Below are 21,327 nucleotides of genomic sequence, written 5' to 3'. Positions count from 1 at the left end.
GTGGCCTTCCCTTTGTTGCTTCTTGCTGAATAACAGCCACTGGCTGCCACACATGGATGACTTCACAAAGAGTTCTAGGAGGGTTTGATTCATTGTTGTGACTTATTAATACAAAATCATGAACCTGAATTAACCAACCAATTTAGATAAGACCATCTGTTGTCTAATAAGATGTGACTGTAATTTGAATAGTGGTTTTATAATAAGTGTATTATGGGATGAAGGACAAGCAGATATTAGCTTTGTCTCATTAGCTTACAGAAAAAAAAAAGTAGTTAGTCTGCCACTATGGATCATGGAATATTTTTCTGTAGGTCTTAGCACAGTTCTGTGTACAAGTATACCCCCCTGTCTGTATCTTCTCTACTATACAATAATATCAAAACTAAAAAGAAAATTGGATTCATTGCACCTTTTGGAATATTCTTGTGGTACCTCTTTAGTGGCGATAAATCCATTTTGTTCTTGCTTGGTTCTTCATGATGCTGTAAAGATGAAAATGCAGGCAATCTAGTTTATCAACATTATGTCAATGTCATCTGGTTTTGCTTTATTTTGTTTCCCTGTCTGTCTATCACAAGAATGGAATGTCAGCTAAGTACTGAGAAAACCTGTCCTTTTCTGGATGTCTGGCAATGAGAAAATGGACAAAGCACATTGTAAAGCTGACTTGTCAACTCAAACTCTCCCTAATGCTTTCGTAAGTTTTTATATGGATGTTAGATAATGCTGTAGAGTAGATTAAGCTTTACTACTCACTATCATGCTTTTATAGAACCTCTAAAACTGAATTTTATAGAACCATTGTCCAGTTAAGTAACAAGGATAAACCTTTTCTTTGGTCATAAAACCCAGGCATTAATCCATATGAATGAAGATTAAGACAGAAATAAGTGCAGATTTGTCTGGCAGTGATTTTCTAAAAAAAGAAGAATGTTGTGTATTTTATATAGTTTCTGGTTGAGCTGTTGCTTCCTCTTATATCTGAGTGATCTTGAATCTAGGAAAGCAAAACATATAATTAACAAGGAATATAGTACTACTAATTAGAAGGTTGTGTCAAAACACCAGACTGAGTGATGCAGTCAGCATGCTGGGAGGGAAAGAATGCTATTCAGATAGACCTTGACAGGCTTGAGAAGTGGGCCTGTGTGAACTTCATGAAGTTCAGTGAAGCCAAGTTAAAGGTCCTGCCCCTGGGTTGGGGCAATTCCAAGCACAAATACAGGCTGGGCAGAGAATGGATTGAGAACAGCTCTGCTGAGAAGAGCACAGAGTGTTTGTGGATAAGAAGATCAACATGAGCCAGCAATGTACATTCACAGCCCAGAAAGCCAGACACATTCTGGGCTGCATCAAAAGAATCCAATGAAAAACCTTTTCCTAATATTCAACCTAAACCTCCTGTAATAGAGTTTAATGCCATTTCCTCAGGTCCTGTCACTTCTCATCACAGAGAAGAGATCAGCAGATTAAGGGAAGTAATTTTCCCCCTCTACTCTGTTCCTGGGACACCCCACATGGACTACTGTATCCAGCTTTGGGGATCCTAACTCAGGAAGGATGTGGACCTGCTCAAGCAAGTCCAGAGGATGGCCAGGTAGATGATGAGAGTGCTGGAGCAGCTCCCATAAGAAAACAGGCTGAGAGAGTTGAGGTTGCTTACTGTAGAGAAGAGAATGCTCCAAGAGAACATAGGGCTGCCTTGCAGTACTGAAAAGGGACACACAGAAAAGCTGGAAAGGGCCTTTTTCCAAGGGCCTGTGATAGCACAAGGGGATTGGCTTTAAACTGAAAAAGGGTAGGTTTAGATTACACCTAAGGAAGAACGACTTTACTGTGATTGAGGTGAGCCACTGGAACAAGAGAACTTGCCAGAGAAATTCTGAGTGGTTCACACTTTCAGGTGAACACACTGAAAGTGTTCAAGGCAAGCCTGGATAGGGCTTCAAACAACCCAATGTAGTGAAAGGTGTCCAGCCCATGGCAGGGAGCTTGGAAAAACAGATGGTCCCATCCAAGGGTCCCATCCAAACCAAGCCATTGAAAAAAACTCATGAGTTCCTTGATATGGACATTAGATGTGAAAAATTACATCAACAGGTTTTGCACTTCCTGGTTTCTCATAGATATGGGAACATAAAAGAGCAGTTATGAATGTCTTCAATTTCCCTTTGTCTCTGCCCTGTTGCTACAGTCTGAATGCTGAAGCTTCAGGGACAATGCTGAGTCTAAAAACTAAGGCACCTTCTTGGCAGTCATCTGGCTATGCCATTGCTTAGTGAAAAACAGAAAACCATCCGGTATCTTCGAGAGAACAATTCTGGCACCAGGCTAAAGGTGAGCTGTAATGTGCAGGATAAGACCCTGCCTGGATATTGGACCAAGAAGGCAGCAAAGGCACACTGAGCTTCAAAAGCCAGAGTGCCTTTAATCCTCCAGGAAAGCAAAGAATATGAAACTTATTCATTCTATGAAAAGATCCAGTTATTGTATTGACTTTTTCAGAGAGGGCGGACAATGAGTTTTCTGTACAATTTAATGAAGTATCACCAGAGAAGAAATTACATAATATGATATCTTTAGACAAGATTCAAAGAGCACATTTTGTATTTCAAGAATGGTAAGGATTCATTGTAGCTTCACATTTCCTAACAAACCCTGAAGTGAAAATGATGTCTCTCCATAAATCCTACTGTATCATTTGGACAGGGAGCTGCTTTATGTTCGCATTCATATGGTTTTACAGCCATAAAATAGTATCCACAAAATTTTCTGAAGCATTTCATTTTTTAGTAAATCTGCAAAGAGTTGTAAGGAATGGGAAGCCTTTTGTATTTGCAAGAGCAGAAAGTCTCAGGCAGCAAATACAACCTGAGTAAAAGAAAAATGTATTGCAGGTTCTGATCGCAGACTTGGAGAAGATCAGGTTCTTTGACATGAAAAAAATACACATTACCAGCAGGGCCACAAGTTTAAAAGTAATATTGCAGTATGTTACTTATGTTCAGTTAATTTTCTCTGTGTCTCTCTATTTTTGTTTTTTTAATAACACTTTTTTTGATTTATGACTGAAATCAAAATGCAATATTTACTTCCAAGAAATATTCAAGGCTTAAAGTAAAAGGAAATTGTTTTTCAGCAAAGGCTCAGATAAGTTAAACATGTGAGAATTTAGTTTAATGGTTCTATGTGGAAGGTACTTTTAAGCAAGGCTTGTTACATCTGTTACACCTTTTAAAATGAAATATCACGTGAATATCATATCTGTGAATTCTTTTGAATACCATTGAATACCATTAATCTCAGGAAGCAGCCATTGAAGCCTTTGGAAAGGGGAAGGTAAAAAAAAGCTTCTATTTTAAAGGGAGGATTATAGTCGAGGTTAATTCAGGGTGTCATGAAAGTGTGGCTGTGACAAGATTTAGTGACAATGTGAGGCCAAATTAATGCAAGATCAGTGGCCTGACTATTGATTCTTATCATGGGATCCTGCTGAAATGAAGTCATTATTTAATTATACTTTTACTTACACTATAAATGGTTCCCAGAATAGACTGCACTTGATTTTGATGTCTGCAGCTCCACTTTTCTTTTGTGCCCATAAATAAGTAGGGAATGAATATAAGCACTCCACAAAATTTTCATTTATTGTACTTCACATGCTGTCATTTTCCCAACATTTTGATTCTTCCATTCAGAAAAGTCTGTGTTATCAAATAATTCTGGGTACAGAAGCCTCTGAAGACTGTGAACCCAAAATTTCTCTAGATTTGATTTTAAATATCAGTGTTTGAATGGTTTTTCTTTACTTCTTGAGTGATTTAAAATACTTTCTTTTACTATCTCTAGAAGGAGACTAAACTTACTCTTCATACTAAAAGAAGTAACTTAGCTGGGACCTAGAAGAAGCTAATAAGTACATTATTGGGACTTAAAATACAAAAGCAAGGGCTTTGCTATAGAAATCTATCTGGAAAAGCTCAAGCACCTACAAAATGTCAGCAACATTCACTGAAAAGTCAAAATTGCATTGTTTCCCTATTTTATACTAATCAATTATCAATATGAAATATTCATATTTTATTCTCTTGATTCTGAATTAGATCAATTTGGCAAATTTGTGACTAATAAAACCTTGTAAATAATTCAGGTTTGATTTGTCTTGTGGACCAAACCCCACACTTTTATCAAATTACACAGATTTGAAGACCCAACAATTGAGAAGAATAATTGCAGCGGTTCTATGTTAATAGTTGGACTCTTAGACATTTTTTCCAACCTTATGATGTCATGAAAATGCGATTAGTTGTCATTGTAATGCTACTCTTTGAAAAGCAACGTTTAAAAATGGGCAGAATTCACATTTTAAATGCAGGATTATGTTTGTCATTTTTAGAACATGGAAGTATGTACTTCTGTGCTTGTATAGTGCAGTAAAAACACAGTCTTGCTCAGAACAAGAATCTTAAATAAATAGTGATTTAATTGAGGAAATAAACCCCTCAGCTCAGTGGAATAAAGTTTCATAAAAAGTTGGTGAGAGATTTAGAATCATAGAATATTGAGTTGAAGTGACCCACAAAGACCATCACATCCAGCTCATGGTCTCACATAGGACCACCCCAAGAGCCACACCATGTGCCTGACAGCATTTTCCAAAAGCTTTTTGAACTCTGTCAGGCTGGTGCTGTGACCACTGCCCTGGGGAGCCTGTTCAGTGCCCAGCCACATAGAACCTTTTCCCTGATATCCAACCTAAACCTCCCCTGACAGAGCTTCAGGCCATTCCCTCAGTCCTGTCACTGTCACCAAAGAGAAGAGATCAGTGTCTGCCCATCTCCTTCCCCTCACGAGGAAGCTGTAACTGCAATGGGGTCTCCCCTCAGTCTCCTTCAGGCTGAACAGACCAAGTGAGCCCAGCTGCTCCTCACAAGGCTTCGCCTCTAGCCCCTTCATCCTCATTGTAGCTCTCCTTCAGACACTCTCTAATAGCTCTATATCTTTCTTTTACTGCTTTGCCCAAAACTGCACACAGGATTTGTGGAGAGGTTGCACCAACTCAGAGTACAGCAGAACAATCTCCTCCCTTGACCAGTTGGTGATTCCAATTAATCAGATAAAGGGAGCAAAATTAACTTTTTGATGAACTTTAGTTTTGATCAAAGCAATGAGTAAAATCAGTCTGCAGACTTTAATCTGATTTTCATTTTATCCTACCATATTTATGAAAGCTTCATTTTTGCAACTCCCTTTTTGTTCTGTATGCTGTATTTTTTATTTTTAAATATAAGAAAACTGTATCATTTATGAAACATAAAAGATAAACATGTAATGAAACAAACCCAGTCTCTGTGAGACTGTACTGTACTCTAAGTAAGATATCCAATTCTTATTTGGCTCATATTGTGGACTATTCTCTTTGGAACATTTTTCTCATTTTAAAACTTCTCCTACAAGAGAAAAATCAACTTATTAGATGAGTAAGCAATGAAATAGCTTCTTTTAATAATCATCTCTAGTTGTTGCTTGGAATTTAGGCATTCAAAAAATAAACAAATAAAATGCAGTGCATAAGGGGTTTGCTTGCTCGTTCAGTAGCATGTGATTATCCATTAAATGATAATATAGCAAGATCATTGTGATAAAACCCGTAATATCAAAGAAATTCCTTTTCTCTCTTGTGCACCTATGTCCATAAGAAATAGTGTTTAAATTTTCACATTTTCTACTAATACAGAAGGAATATATATATATATATATATATATATATATATATCTAAGTTGGAGTGATAATATGTAAAGAATTTTATTAATGGTTTTCCTCTGATTGAAGAAATCCAGCTATAGTGAAATTCTTTCTGGTTCATCTTGTCTTTCAGTGCCCTTGACAACTGTAGGGTGAGAGAGAGGAGTGGTAAGAGAGGCTGATTCCAGTGCTTCAGGATTTCAGTCTTGGCAGAAAGTGTGTTTTCTTTTGCAATTTTTTTTTCATTTCTTGAACTTTTTCTCACCATAATAGGTACCCAGCAGTTATTTCAGTTCCATCTCTAGCAGCAGCAATGCGACTGATCTCACCATTTTGTGTGTCCATGCAGCCAGTCAGGAGTCTTACAGGTAGAACAAGATATCAGAATGGGAATGAGATACATGAGTTGTAAAGGGCTGATTATAGTAAGAACCCACTTCTTGGAGTCATCTTGTACAAGGGAGTATTTCTGCAACGTTATTCTGTACATTTTTGTTCCAATGTTATTTCCAAAGATGTCTTTTTAAAGCAGTTCTGACTTCACAGTGGTATTCCTGTTGTCTTCTTCACTCAAGGTGAATAACATTGCTTCACTGGGGACATCTCTCCCATCCTGTGAAATACCTTTGTGTTTTGGACGCTTTCCTTACTTTTAAAAGGTTTGGAAAGAGGTTGTGGTAGAGTAGCTGGCAGTTTCCATACCGGAGATGATGAGACATCATTCTGCAGGCATTATAAATGGATATCAGGCACTGAGAGTGCCTTTATGATTTGAGAGTGTTTATCCTTGTGGTTCTGGAAACCAGACCACTAGGTGGATTATATTGTTGCACATAAATTGCATTCCGGCATGTTTTATAAATCAGGTGGCTTAATCAAATAAAGACAAATGGCAATGGAATAGCTTAAATACAAATTTACTGCCAGGTAGCCATTAAAAAGCATTATATATATTTTCCTTTTGCTGGATTTTCTGACTTAGCCAGCAATAAATTCAGTCATTTTTCACTTAGAGACATGGGTCAAATTGTCATTCAGTCCAATCTGTGTGGTCTTTTGAGGTTCAATGTTTGTTGTTTTTTTTTTATCCAGCAAGGACTGACATCTTATTTCACAAGCTATAGGGCTTCTTTCACTTTCTTAAAGGAGAACTTGGTGTGCTGAGGGAGAAATACAAAAATCCTTTCCTTGGTCTACTCGCAGGTGTATTCAAGACCAGTGCAGTCAACAGTAAAATCAAGACTGCTCTATTTTTATTTTTTTTTAGAGAGAGTGTGACAGTCAATTAGGAAGAATGACACCAGCAGGGACAAGGGCAGTCCCAGTTACAAACCTTGCCCCATATGCCCTGTGTCTCCGACTGAGATTTCAGGAGTTCTCCATGGAAAGCATAGCTGCAGTGGCTGCATCAGTGGAGCAGTGGTGTTGTGGCCACTGGCTGCATCACCAGAAGATCTGTGGAAGCATGACAGATCTAGAATCCACCTAAAAGAAGACTAAAGTGCACAGGGTGGTTTTATGTGCAAATATCCCATCCTGACATGCAGTCACGATGTAACCACAAGAGCTGGAAAAACCACACTTTTGGGCTGATGTGTAAAGTGGATGGAGGAAGTGATTACTCCTTCCCCTGCCTTCCAAATCCATTTAATATATAATCTTTGAGCTGAGGATGTATCAGATAATAAAGTGATAAGAAAAGATGATGCACTTGATCTTAGCCAACAGCTGGGAAGTGTGCATCTGGGACAGGGGCTTCAGTGCATACTGCAGAGCACTTCTGCCCACTGAGGATGATATAGGATCAGCAGTTTCAAGGGCTGTTGACAGATCTAAAAGATGACACATAAAAGAATTATTTCTTCACTTGAGAAAGTTAGAACTATAAATCAATACAATTACAGTAGTTCATAGAAATAACTGAAATTGCTGGGGTTTAAATTACTCCAGCAAAATTTCTGAGCAAAAGAAAATAATCTTAGGCTATATTGTTTACCTCCTTAATATCTTCTTTTGTTTTTCTCATTTATAGATCTGCTGCCTCTTAGATACTAGTCAGCCCTACACAAAATGAATTTTCTTGCTCAGTTTTGGGTAAAGGAAAATGTAATCTGTATAACATCTTACCTGCTGAGAATTTATAAGGAACAAGATACTAAAAATATTTCCATATGGTTGTAGACACTATTTCCAGTTTGTACACCAACCTAAAATTCATGGTAGATTAAATTAAGATTTAATAACCAATTTAACATACAATCTATCTCTAAATACAAGAAAAAGTAAATCTGATTGTCAGATATATTTTAATAGATTAGGTTTGATCTGCAGGTTCCTGCAGGTGCTAACAAATAACAGCTTAAACTTGACAAACTGTCTTTTATTTGGTACTTGCTTATTTCAAACCAATGCTACATTGTCCTTACTTTCCTTTGGAATTATTTCCCAAAAATTACAGTACCTAAAGTATAATATTGTTATGCTAGGTATCATAAAGGCAATTTGCTGCTGCAGTTCACCCTTCTGCCATCAGGGAAAAGACAATGTGTCTGATTTTAGTTTTTTCATACATGATTTCAGGTTTTCTTATGTTTAAGGGGATCTGAGTGTGATGAAGGAAGAAAGTTGACTCTTCTACACAGGACTAGTTTGTTTTAATATGTAAAACATTCTCTGGGAAATTATATACTTGACTTCTTATTATGTAGTGCTAATACTTTGAATCATGTTTTTCTTTAGTGTACAACTCAGAGACAAAATGCTAAGAAGAATATTTGCTCATAGAAACATTAATTTCCCTAATTATTCTGGTTTTAATCACCTCCCTATGTTTCTCTTGTAGCATCTTGGAAGTAGGACACACAGACACTAGTGAGGATCCCTGCTTTTGTGGTTTGTGTCTATAGGTAAGGAGTTATGAGGAAGGGATTAGAAGGGAAATGAAGAAAATAAAATGATGAAGATTTACTCTCAGCTATGCAATTCTAAAAACTGCAAGTGCGATACTCAGCAGAAATGTGGGCACACATCCCATAAACAGGTCATTCCAGACCATAGTCATCATCCCAAGGTGCACTTGAGCATCTGTTTAATATTTTATATATGGTACTTATATTTACAAGTAGCTCTCTGAAAACCTAACAAGAGTATATGAAAGACCATAAAGGAGGAAATGTTAACATGGAGCTGTAGGGTGATCTCACATGACTCGGGCCCACGTAATGCGATGGGCATTTATGGATCCTATAAATAGATGGTGGACTGTTTTTAAAGTATCACTCTGCTTCTGTGCTACACTGAATATATAATCAAGACATTGTGTTTAATTATTGGATCCCAGCAATGTATGTGACTAGATCCTTGCTGGGATACCTTAAAGATCTGAAATGCTTCTTCCCTTTAGAACTCAAGGAAATAGTTAAATATGTTTCCTTTCAATCCCTTTACATGCATATGATTCACACAGAATTCGTTTTACTGTCCTATTTGTTGTGGTTCATCTTGTGCTTAATTCACATCGTGACATTATAAAGGAGAACAAGCAAAATATTTTATTCTGTTGTGTCCCAGAAAATGAATATCTTGCTTTGTACTGGGCTGCAGGGTCTTCAGAAAACAGTCCCTCTTTAAAGCAGGCTTTACATTCCTTAGTGCCTTGATGACCGTGTTTTGTACCTAACCTGTCTCTGACATGGTGTGACCAGCTTATTGCAAATAATCAGAGTGAATGTTTCGTTTCAAAACTCAGCACTCTTTATTTGGCCTTTGATTTTCATGGCAAAAGACCAAGAACATGGGCAACTTGAAAAATCTTGTTTGATTTCCATGGATATTCCTTAGCCCTTTTTCCCAATAGCCCAGAGCTAGTGATGAAGTTTTACCATTTGAATTTACCTGAAAAATGTTCAATATAGGAATATGATGAGGCTTAACAAGTGGGCAAAGCCATCAAACTTGGAATTTCCTGCTTCATTACTCCTACAATTTTATTTCTTTCTCTACTAAAAATACCCTCCTTTTAGTACTAATCTACCCAGATCCTACCCTTTTGTCACTGTGAATATGCAGCCCAGACAATTCATCGATTACGTGGGAAAAGAGCTGGAAGGAATCTACATATCCTTTCTTGTTGTTTCAGGGAGATTGCCATTGTCAACTAATTCAGATAACGATCACATTACTATTTAGTAATTTATAAACCTTACTATAAACTTTAAAATGTCTTCTGCATCTTGACTCCGGATTTCTTAGAGCAGGAAGGAGCAGGAACAAGTTGGGTCAATCTGTTGTCACTTGTCACCTCGAATTATTGCATAACTTATCATCAACCAAGACTGCCAATATTATGTATGCATTTTTTCTTCCTCATGTGTGTATTGTTGCTGACACCGCACAAATAAGACATCCCACAGCCCTTTCCACCACTCTGATTCATGCCCTTTTTAAGTCAGTGAAACAATTCACACATCAGTAGACAGTGAAGGAGAGGTACTTGGGAGTCATCAGAGCAGTTTTGCTGCACTCTCTCTCTTTCTGAGACAACTGCTTTTCTTCTCAGGTGCTTTTTTGGTTGGCGTGGTGAATCATAGGCAATCAGCAAGAATGCTCTCAGGTATACAGTCTGCACTTCAAACTTCGTGGGTGCTGCAAGCAGGACTGGCTTTGACCATTCTTCACATCACTTTCTTACCCAGATACTGCTGCACAAAACGTCTAAGTGCACGATTTGATAATTATCTCCTGCTGTGACAGTTCTCTTCTTGCAAAGTTTTTTCTTCTGCTTGTCTGGGGGTTCGATTTCCAGATTATCAAGGACTTCTCTTTCTATTTATGATTTGCACCTGGGCAATACTAAACCTACTTCTCTGCAGCATTTTTTTTCCTCACAGGTAGCATGAGGCTGAAAGAAATGAGCACACTCTCTTTTAAGTGAGAGGCAGTTTAGATTTTTTCTCTAGGAAGAAAGCAGAGTGACTACTTTTTATTAAGAGAGTGTCTTAAAGTTTATGTTCCAGAAGAAATAGTGGGGTTTGAAAGCCTAACAGCTGTGAGATTCCTTCTTTGTTTCTGTGTAATAGAAAACTTTACATCTTCTGGGAGTGGATGGAAGAAATTATGTCAGAGATTTTTCACCTTAGTGTTGTCCTCAAAATGCTAGGAAAGTAACAGATGGAATATGTACCTCAAATTCTGTTTAATGTGGGATTACTCTAAAAACAGATGAGAAAGATAAATATTTTTCCACAAAATTTTCAGGGCAGATTTTTCAGCTGAGTGATATCTCATGGGATGTAAATCCTCGTATCCTGGAGTATTTTCTCAGCTTGTGCAATTTTAAGTCAAATAAATTTTAATTTCCACCCAGTTTGTTTGAATTTAATTATGTTTCTGACAGGTAAAATGGGATTTAAGAACATTTTAATATTTATATTATTTATATCTGAGTGTTCAAACATTTTATTTTGTATAAAAAAAATTCTTTAAAGTGTCATTCAGAAATGAATCAAGAGATTAAAAAATAAGCTTTACACAAAATATCTTGTGACTGCCGCTTTTCAAGTGGTTTTCTAAATTTAGATTTTATGCATTCAGATCATCTGATAAGTAATTTTCCTAGTTTCCTAAAAATAGGAGAGGCTATTCTTTTCTTTTTTAAATAGAGCTTCAATCTCACCCAAGTAAACATCTGAACATTTTGTCCTTGTCTCTTTTTTTGCTCTTGACTTCTCTAGGGAAATTATGAAATTCCACAACTCACCTCTCCAACAGTTATTATTTGATGTGCAACCTCCTGCTGTAATCTCTTAGAGACTTCCAGTCATTATTTTCATATGGCCACTTTCACAATTACATGTTGTGATAACTTAGGCAAATTATAGATAAGAGTGATGCCCATAGGCAGTGTTCAGAAATTCTCATGCTTAACTTTTAGGGGTTTATGTACATAAATTCCTTTATAAATGACTTGTAATATTTCATGGTTTCTCATCTGCTAAATAGAGGGGCAATATTAGTTCACCTTCCAGAATTATGCACATACTGGAACACAACTGAGATGATTAAATAAGTGAGAAAAATGCCTTAAATTTTAATAGGCCTTAGAAAGAAAGCTAGTTGCCATGTTTCTCATGATTTCAAAGTCATGGATACTGGAAAAGGACATCTCAGTTGGACAAGAACAATGGCTAAAATTTCCTCTTCTTTCGTAGTGCTGCATGGTTTGTTATCAGAGAGTAAATGTGTAATTTTTTTTGTTACATTATAAAACTTATCTACGGTTCAACTATATTACCCTAATTTTTTTTCTAATTATTTAATGAACATCTTGAACTGTCCATTATACATTTGCTAGAAAAATATTTTCTGAGATATTAATATATTAAAATTAAAATGACCATGTTTTATCTCTCCATATTAATGGGATATACTATCCCAGGATTGTGGAAATCTTTCAGCTGTTTAAAGGGCTGTAGTTTTTTATTTTTAGTTTGATATAATTCAAGCACAAAGTCATAGACACTAGGACAAAGTTGTAGTACTTAAACCAGCTCTTCTAGCTTTCAATCTGGGATGAAACTGTTAAAAAGATACCTATTTTTGTCTTCAGGAGGTAAGTATTAGACTAGAGATTTGGTTGATATAAGCAAATATTCTCAAATTGACCTTCTACAACATAAATTCCCAACTGAGTATGGCTGATGCAGTACTTCCATTTTTATATCAGATTGTGCTATAAAAGCAGTGAACTGAGGTCTTAGCTTCTGTGAGCCAGTCTGAAGCAATGAGAAGTACTTCAATAGAGCATTCAAAATCTTATGAATATTTCTATGTAGTTCTAATTGGATGCATACAGACATATTTTCAGCTGAAATCCGCTGAAAAGAACTTTCTTGATACCTTGACTGTTAAATTAAATCAGCAATAACAGTGTTCATAAAAACAGCCAAAACATGGACAAAAAGAAAATTTAATTACTTGGATCCAACAGTGAGCAGATCTTCTCTAAAGAAAAGAGCAAAAGGAATAAAACCATCATTACCAGCTAAGCTTTACCTGCTTTTCCCAGTAATAAAAAACAACAACAACAAAAAATCAATAGGGAGTAATTGTAACATGTGGAGAAGATAATGTCAAAGGTATATGGCAGAAAATAGTCACTGATTGGGTGAACTTTAGTCATTGTCCTGAAGTTAATTAAAGATGAAATTAAAGAAAAAGCTCTTTGGATGTGTGATCCAAAGGTTTCTAATAATCTTGTGCGCCCTATATAGCATGCTTTGTGATACATCTCAGTCTGATCCTGGTTACATCACTATTGTGATAGGTGATCAGAAATTATGGGTTTTGTGCTTAGGAGAAATTTCCTCAGTACTAGCACATTGAATGCAATTCTTAATTAAAGGTTTTTCTTTCTCTTTCTCTTCTGAAATCACAAGCGTGAACAACTAATCCCTATGTCCCCTTTGATTTTTAAGTAGAATATTTGATAGAAATGCTAGAATTAAACTGTGGAGGATTTTGGGACAGGAATACCTAGAATTATAGCATAGAGTTCTCAATAGATTAGCTTTCTGGTAAAAGAATACAGGAATACTTCTTGGAGTTAGTCAAGACATTCTAATGTATGCAAGTTAAAACTCTTATGTCTGGCCACATACATAAGCATTTCATTATGCAAGGATGGTGAAGGGGCTAGAGGCGAAGCCTTGTGAGGAGCAGCTGGGCTCACTTGGTCTGTTCAGCCTGAAGGAGACTGAGGGGAGACCCCATTGCAGTTACAGCTTCCTCGTGAGGGGAAGGAGATGGGCAGACACTGATCTCTTCTCTTTGGTGACAGTGACAGGACTGAGGGAATGGCCTGAAGCTCTGTCAGGGGAGGTTTAGGTTGGATATCAGGGAAAAGGTTCTATGTGGCTGGGCACTGAACAGGCTCCCCAGGGCAGTGGTCACAGCACCAGCCTGACAGAGTTCAAAAAGCTTTTGGCCAATGCTCTCAGGCACACGGTGTTATTCTTGGGAATGGTCCTGTGCAGGGCCAGGCGTTGTACTCAGTGATCCTGATGGATCCTTCCCAGCTCAACATATTCCATGAGTCTGTGACTCTAGTATTGCATAAACTCTTGAGAAAATTACTTATAAGGAATAAAATTATGATAGGGAAACTTAATAATTTTTCTGTCATTAGATAGATGGACTATAGATGCACAGAGATCCAAAAAATAATTTAAGGATGCCAGCACCTCAATTTCTTAGTGCACCATTCCTTTGCTGGACATACATCAGCTTGCTGAGTGGAAAGCTGTACGATTTAGCCAATATTCAAATGTTAAAAACAGTGATTCCTTTCAAAGTTCTCTCCACTTATGAATGATTTGCATAGAATTGCAGGAATATACCTCACCCTCATTTTGAACACCAAATGCGAAGGAAGTAGAAATTTCCAGTTTTAATCCAGCAGCTTGATTGTTAGTGCATTTGTAAAGCTTCTGAAAAATAAAATCTAATCCTATTCTCCCTTATACTATGGGCTGTTCTAGTGTAGAGGTATTTTTGAAGAGTATCTATTTCCTTGGCCAATTGGCTAGATTGGATAGTTTCTCCCTGCAGTCCCCCACCAGCTCTTCATGCTAAAGAGTGACTCTGTGGTTTCAGATAGGAGGAGTTCCTTTGGGTGCAAGGGAAGTGTAGGAAGTATGTGTGTTCCCTAATGTGGTCTGTAGTGATTCATTTTGCTCATATTTGACAAATTTTATTTTATGCCAAGAAATGACAGGATCTGGAATTAAGTATGGCAATATGGATTTACTCTGTGAGTTTGGGTGCATTCAATTTAACTTTGGAAGAACATCCTTACCTGATTACCAGACAATGTATACCAGCTACTTTGGTAAGAAATCTCCTATAAGTAAAAGAAAAACTGTGTCTCAACACATATGATCCTTCTAATGATGACCAGTTGTTTAATCAGTTTCTCTGGTTTTTTGTATCAGAAGAAAAAGGTTTCTGTTTGTATACTTGACAAAGCCAAGGATTTTGATTATAAAAACAGGTCAAACACATAACAAAGCAGTCTGCAAATGCAGTGTTACAAGAAAGTAACATTTCCTGGCCTTTACCCAAAGTTCTCTCCTCAATTATTTATATTTGCAAGTTCACCATTGCAAAATCTGTCTTCTAGATGAAATAATATTCCTCCTAGACTTTCTGAAGGGGGAAAACAAGTGTTCAGTAATGAAGCCCTTAAGAATATTGCTTTTGGGGAGTTTTGCATGTATGCAAAAACATGCATTTAGGTAAAGCTGAAGTTGTCAGAAAGTGTTACAAAATGCAGTAATGTAACATGTCCTGAAGCTACTAGGCTCAATCAAAGCTCAGAAAGGCACTTTTCTGATGTGCTGTATTCCATGCATGCTTATGCTGGAATGAAGCTGTCCTAGTCAGTCAGGGAGACAGCATGCTATAATTAATGACTCCTCTATAGCAGTCTCCCCAGTTATGTCATTCAGTGTGATCTGACTGATTTATATGATTTACGTATGAACCAGTTATTTCTAAACTTTGAAGTCTGTGCAAATTTCTCTGCTACAATTATCGTAGAGCCAATTGCAATGTGTTTGAAAAGACAGGAAAAAATCAAGCTGTACCCATACACAAATGTTACTTACAGAAAAAACACTGAAACTCCTGAGCTCAGGAACAGCTTTCCTCAGGAAACGAGGATTTTGAGGTTTCAAATACCTCTGAATGAAATTGATATCTGCTTTTTGGCTGGTCTGGAGGAAAGTACTTAGATGTAAGAGGCTCTGAATTTTATTTTTTTTTAAGATGGAAATGAGGAATGGGCTTTTGGAAAGCATTTCATTACTCAGCAGCAAGAAGGTGGTTGAAAATCAACTTTCTGTGATAATCTCCAGATTTCATGAGTTCATAGCTTTCTGAAATATTCACACTCTAAGCTGGATTTCTTTTGTATTTGGGTTCTTACCAAGATTTTAGAATATTAGAGTAAAATTTGATTATTTTTTGCATGAAAGATAATTCAGCTGCTGTTGAAGGAAGAAAAAGACCTGACTGTATTCTTTGAAAATAAAGGTGCAGAAAAGCCAGCTGAAGCTGAGAAGTGAAACCTGACTGCTCACTGAAGACTAGGTTCACAAAGGCACTTAACTGCTGTAATGCAGGATTTAACTTTTAGCCTTCAGACTTCTAAACTAGCCATACTATTGGTAATATTTCCCTGAGCCACAGTTTGGGTACCTAAAGGCACATCAATACTGCTAAGTGACAGCTGAATATGGAGCAGGATTGAGAACAGGGCTCATCCCTTGCTTGGGTCACAGTTTAATTGTTATCCCTCTTCAAAGATGTGGTTTGGACCTCTCCACCTGTCTCTCCATGCAGTACACTTTTGGCAGGACAGACACTGCCTCCAGAGACCTGCATGAAGCTATCTGTCTTATTGTGGCCCCCTCCCTTCTTTCAACTCTAAGCAGAGTATAGTCTAAGCACTATGAAACCTCCAGCCTCACTTCAAAATACACAACATTATATTTCACTTCCTTTTACTCCCACTGCCTGCACTGCTGACTCCTATTATTCCGAACACTCTGAGCTGAAAAACAACCACACAAAATAATTGTGTATTTTAGTCACTCAGACACTAAGTGGAGCCCAGAGGAGACTCAGTGCCAGTACAGTGTGGTAGTATGGGATGTGGCCAGCTTAGAGCAGAAGGTGCGAGCAGTAAGCAAAGTGAATGTCAGCCAGCAGGCACAGCAATTCATCTATGCTTGCATTTTGTGCCACCAGTGTAGCATATTCTGAAACCAAGTTCTGCAACATCCAGCTTGATCAGCAAGGATCTGCTTGTGTTAGTCTGTGGCAGAAGATGATGCAGATAAGTCAGATGCAGATAGAAATTATATGACAGAGGCTTCTGTAGAAACCTTCTCCATCTGCTCTTTGCCTGAACCCCACCTCTTGGCTTCTTCTCTTAAAAAAACCTATTACTTCACTCCTAATATAAGCAGAGCACCTTTCTTTCTTGTAAAATGCTGTTAATGATTCCACCAAGTTGCATGAGAGATATTAAGACACTCAGACAAGATATGAGACACCTGGGTCCTGCCCATTCTTTTTGAGTGGTTGGAAGCTATCCTGGCTACTTCACAGTGGAGTGTGAGCAGAAATACTCTGTTAAATCAGTTGTGCAATGTGATGAGAATTCAAGATTCACAGGGCCTGTGTAAATAGGTACTCTAACTGGTATTTAAGGTCCTGTCCTAGCAGATCTGGGACATGATCTGGGTTTCTGGCCGAGTGAAGCATGATAGCTAGTCTCCTCTCAGATTGCTCTTGTAATAAAATACGGCTCACATAAATATGGATGGTATTTGCTTTATATACAGACAATATAAGAAAAGTAATATATAATATAAAGACAGGGACTGTCTTCTCTCTTTTAGATGTCTTTTCAAGAATTAGATTGGCAAGAAGTTTTTGTGTAAGATCAAGATCTTATGGGTATATGTCAGCACAAGTACCAAAGTGGATTTGGGAAGATGCAGATGGGAAAACATCCATGTGGATTCTAGCTGAATTTAGGGGTCAGCTAGGTGCTGATAACCAGGCATTGACAAGACTACAGGAACTGGGAAGCAGCATAACTTTAAGCATGAAAAGAACCTAGCTGATAAAACTCTCAGTACACACAGAGGGAAGTATCCCTGGCTTTAAGCAGCAATTTCAATGTAAATTTGAAGATTCTGTTGTTGTCTGTACATATATGTATTCTGCTTACTTTCTTGTTTGGTGCTAGTCTCTTTGTAAAAATTGACCTGTTCTAGCTTTGGAGGTATACAGTAGTTGGATAAGTGACTCGAAAAAGTAGTTCTAAGTAGTGAAAATAATAAAGTCCACCTTTTTTTGAATTTGGATTTTCTGCTGTTCAATAAGGTTGAAGTTTCTCCTTGTGCTTTTTCTAACCAACAGGTCATTCACAGCATCATTTTCAATGTGGATTCTTTGATATCTATGAGGAACTGACCTCATGTTTCACCCTTTTCCTCAGTAAAGGCAATAATAGAGCCTCTCTCCTCTTTGTCTCCCAGCTGTCTATTTAAAAGAAAAAAACATGTAAGCTCTTAATGTACTGAGACCTGAAGTACTCAGTTAAATTTGATTGAAACTGGCTGATGGTTCAAAAGCTATTGGAAAAGGATGGATAAATATACCTTCACACATACCATCAGTGTTCTGCTAGGAAACTAAAGCAAAAATCCCTTCTGAACATATTCAGAAGCATGTGCTATATCTCAGAACCATTTTAATTTAAAAATGTCCTGTGTAAAGACTATTTTCTGTATAGTTCTCTAAAAATCAATGATTTAACATCAAAAAGGGAGAAACAAATTCCAGGGAAAAAAGAAACACAATTTTAGTACAATGCTGATAATACAAACAACATCAATCAGTTCAGCCTGTACCACTATAGTGCAAAGTTAGATTCATGCTTTCAGCCCAAGTTAACATGATTACGGAAAAATAGTTTAATCCCTTCAAATTCATATCAGTGGTGTTGCATTTATTCATAAACCAACAGGTTGAGTGAAAGGAGTGTCATTGCTTTGCAATCTCCTGTCCAGGAATTTTGAAATCACTGAGGAACCTGCAGCTCTTTGTCATTGCTCTAGATTGTCACTCCACCATGAGATACTTGTGCTCCACTGCACCATGACAAGACGCTAATCTGGGTAGTACCTAGTGTGCACTATTGTCTATAATGCTTTTTGTCACTTGAGATGTTGAAAGCATATTAAAAAAAAAATAAAAACCCCAAACAAACTGTCCGATCTCTTTATGAATTTGTCTGAGAAGAAATAAGGGTATTTTTGTCTGGAAACAGAATGATATCCCTTTGTCATCATGTAGTTCTGAATAAATTTATAGAGACCATCAAGATTATCCTGGATTTACTGCACTTTAATAAAGAGGAGATTTTAATCCAGTGCTGGTGTGACTGACATTTCTAGCTTGCATAGGAAGAGTGAGAAGTCTCCTCAGGATCCTCCGCGCTAGGATCAGTCAGTTACTACCCAGTTGATTCCCTGGATGTTTTTCCTTCGCTTTTCCAGGAGATTTTGTGTGGGAGGGCTGGGGAGGCAAGCACTGCTATCAGTAGGGGAGTGTTGATTTCTGCATTCCTGAAAGTCACTGCTGTGCTAAATGAAGATAATTGGCAGGAATCGATTAGTTTTACAGGAGGGTGTTATTAAGGGCTGAGCTCTTTTCACAAATTGCCCCTTCTGCACTTTGAGAGACATAATCTCAGCCATCCCGAAATTCACAGAACAGGAGATTGATTTCCTCCTTTTTCTTTTTCTTTCCCTGCCTTAAACTCTGCAGGTCAGTCCCACCCCAGGGTGCATCCGGGCGTTAATGAAGATGTTGTACTGCCCTTACTGCAGAGGACTTCCCACTGTGAAACCTTGCAACAACTATTGCCTCAATGTAATGAAGGGCTGCCTGGCAAATCAGGCTGATTTGGATACTGAGTGGAATCTGTTCATAGGTAAGAAGAGTTTAAATATTAGCGGAAGGAAACACTGGTGATATCAAATCGCCTCAGGGTTCTGTGAGGTTAGAAGACACTGTTGGTCAATATTTGGGATGAAGCAACTGCAGATGCAGCTCACTTTCTAATTGAACTTCTTGGCTTGCAGTAAGAAATGGCTGCTCTCTCCCTGCCCTAAGCCAGCCACATTTCACATTTCATATTTCCAAAGGAATGGTGTGGTGTTACAGCTCCTGAGCTGAATTATTACATGCTATGGGAAATGTTGAGAAAGATTTGGTTGAGGATTTGATAACAAGCTTAACATGGCAGAAATAGTATGTATTACAACTGAAAACTAGGCTCTTGCAAGCCGAGAAGATAACATTGTATAACATCCAGTCAACATAAATCACAACAGCTGCTGCGCTTAATTCTGGTGGTACATAGTCAAAAAGCTTTAAGATTTACATATATGAGAAATTATTAATTCCTCATTCTTGATTAAAATATGCTAATGTCTCCCTTCCAGTGTACTGAATAGGAAGTACCAAACATGCAACCTAATGTTAGAATGGAACATAGAATATATATTTAAGGAAAACTGTTCCCACAGTTTATTCGCATAAATCTTCACTCAAATAAACTAAGAATATAAAAAGAAAGAAATGTCCCTTAAAGAGCCATTCAGCTGTCCTGTAGCAAAACAAAGCAAAACAAAAAAACAACAACAAAAAAATGCCAAAAAAATCCACGACCCAAAAAAACACCAAAAAATCAACCTCCCAGAAGAGTAACATATAACAAAAAATATTACTTTTAAGTTGCTTTTGGTGATAGGATAGGATGACAATTAGACAAGGCTGATGATAATATGGAAGGAATGGAACAGCTAGTTAGCCTAGACACTAATGAGTGTCATAGTCTAGACTGGATTTCAGAAAAATAAATGCAGCTGGAAAAAAATGGGATAAAACTTTTTTTATTGCAGCTGAAGAAAGGAAATCTATTTTCTGTTTTTGGAAAGATAAAACATAAGCAATCTCATTCGGCTTAATTTCAAACCCCACTGACCAAAGTGACTTTGAAAATTTGACTCTGACTCATTCATGGATTTTTGCTTTACTCAGCAGTGCAAGATGGATAGGAAGAAGAAAACAGGATGAAAAATGAATCAGAGTATGAAAAGTGAAAACGAGCATTGAGCATGCTATAAAAATAGCATGCAAACAACAATATTAAACAAATGATGCAGATACACTTGCCTTCCCAGTCTCCTGTACTGGTTAAAGGAGTTGACATCAGAAACAATGCTGTATGGAGGGATACCCATGGAATTACTGGAGTAAAAAGGAGAATCTGATCATCAGAAAGCTACATAGGAGCTGATGGGAAAACAATTCTACTTTGATAAGGACACTGCATAAGCTACTTTCCTTGACATTGAATAATAAGCAAGTGCTGAAAAGTCACTAATTCTGATCAAAAAAATAATGTAGGCTTTTAAGAAAAAAAACCAAACAAACATTTGAACTAAAATAAACAACAGAGTTTTTATTAAGGCAAGCACCTGTTTAAATCAAAAGCTGGAATTTAAGGTTTGAGATGTTAAGAGAAGATTTCCTTTTCTGGTGCTTTAAATTCTGTGAGAGTCCTGGGCATGGTGAGATGTGTTGGAAAGTGTGGAAATGCTTGCAGATTCAGACTTTCAGAGTCTTTTCTGCAAAGCCCTTGCCTTCATCAAAATCACTCTGATTTTGATTGTTCTTGCTCTCAGAAAATAAAAACTGCATGAAAGCTTGTATGTTATGTTAAAACATAGTATTAATTTATTAAATACCATGTCAGGCAGGCTACTGTGCAATTATCCCTGCAGGTCAGTGATGACAAGACAATATACAGTACAAATACATCAAATCATATTTCCTCTTTCTTCTAACTACAACTATACAACTTGTATCTATGCAACTTTCCCTCTGTAACTTTATGGAGAAGAAAATAGAGGAGATACAGAGATTTTCATGTG

The 21,327-nt window shown here is 37.3% G+C and overlaps 1 protein-coding gene and 1 pseudogene across 2 annotated transcripts in view; one reads left to right on the top strand and one right to left on the bottom strand.

Annotated features, from left to right (window-relative positions):
- The window catches only part of GPC6 (glypican 6), a 709,793-nt gene that overhangs the window by 499,724 nt on the left and 188,742 nt on the right, over positions 1 to 21,327 (top strand). For both annotated transcript variants that reach the window (XM_086880897.1, XM_086880898.1), the window contains exon 4: positions 19,154 to 19,319. In XM_086880897.1, the coding sequence (XP_086737023.1) occupies positions 19,154 to 19,319 (166 nt within the window). The remainder of the gene's footprint in view (positions 1 to 19,153; positions 19,320 to 21,327) is intronic.
- Positions 7,321 to 7,489, bottom strand: LOC111922771 (U2 spliceosomal RNA; annotated as a pseudogene).

The sequence above is a fragment of the Cyanistes caeruleus genome, chromosome 3, assembly GCF_971803275.1.
Source record: "Cyanistes caeruleus chromosome 3, bCyaCae1.hap1.1, whole genome shotgun sequence".
Classification (NCBI taxonomy): domain Eukaryota; kingdom Metazoa; phylum Chordata; class Aves; order Passeriformes; family Paridae; genus Cyanistes; species Cyanistes caeruleus.
The sequence above is the reverse complement of the archived record's forward strand: the minus strand, read 5'-3'. Positions and strand labels throughout refer to the sequence as shown.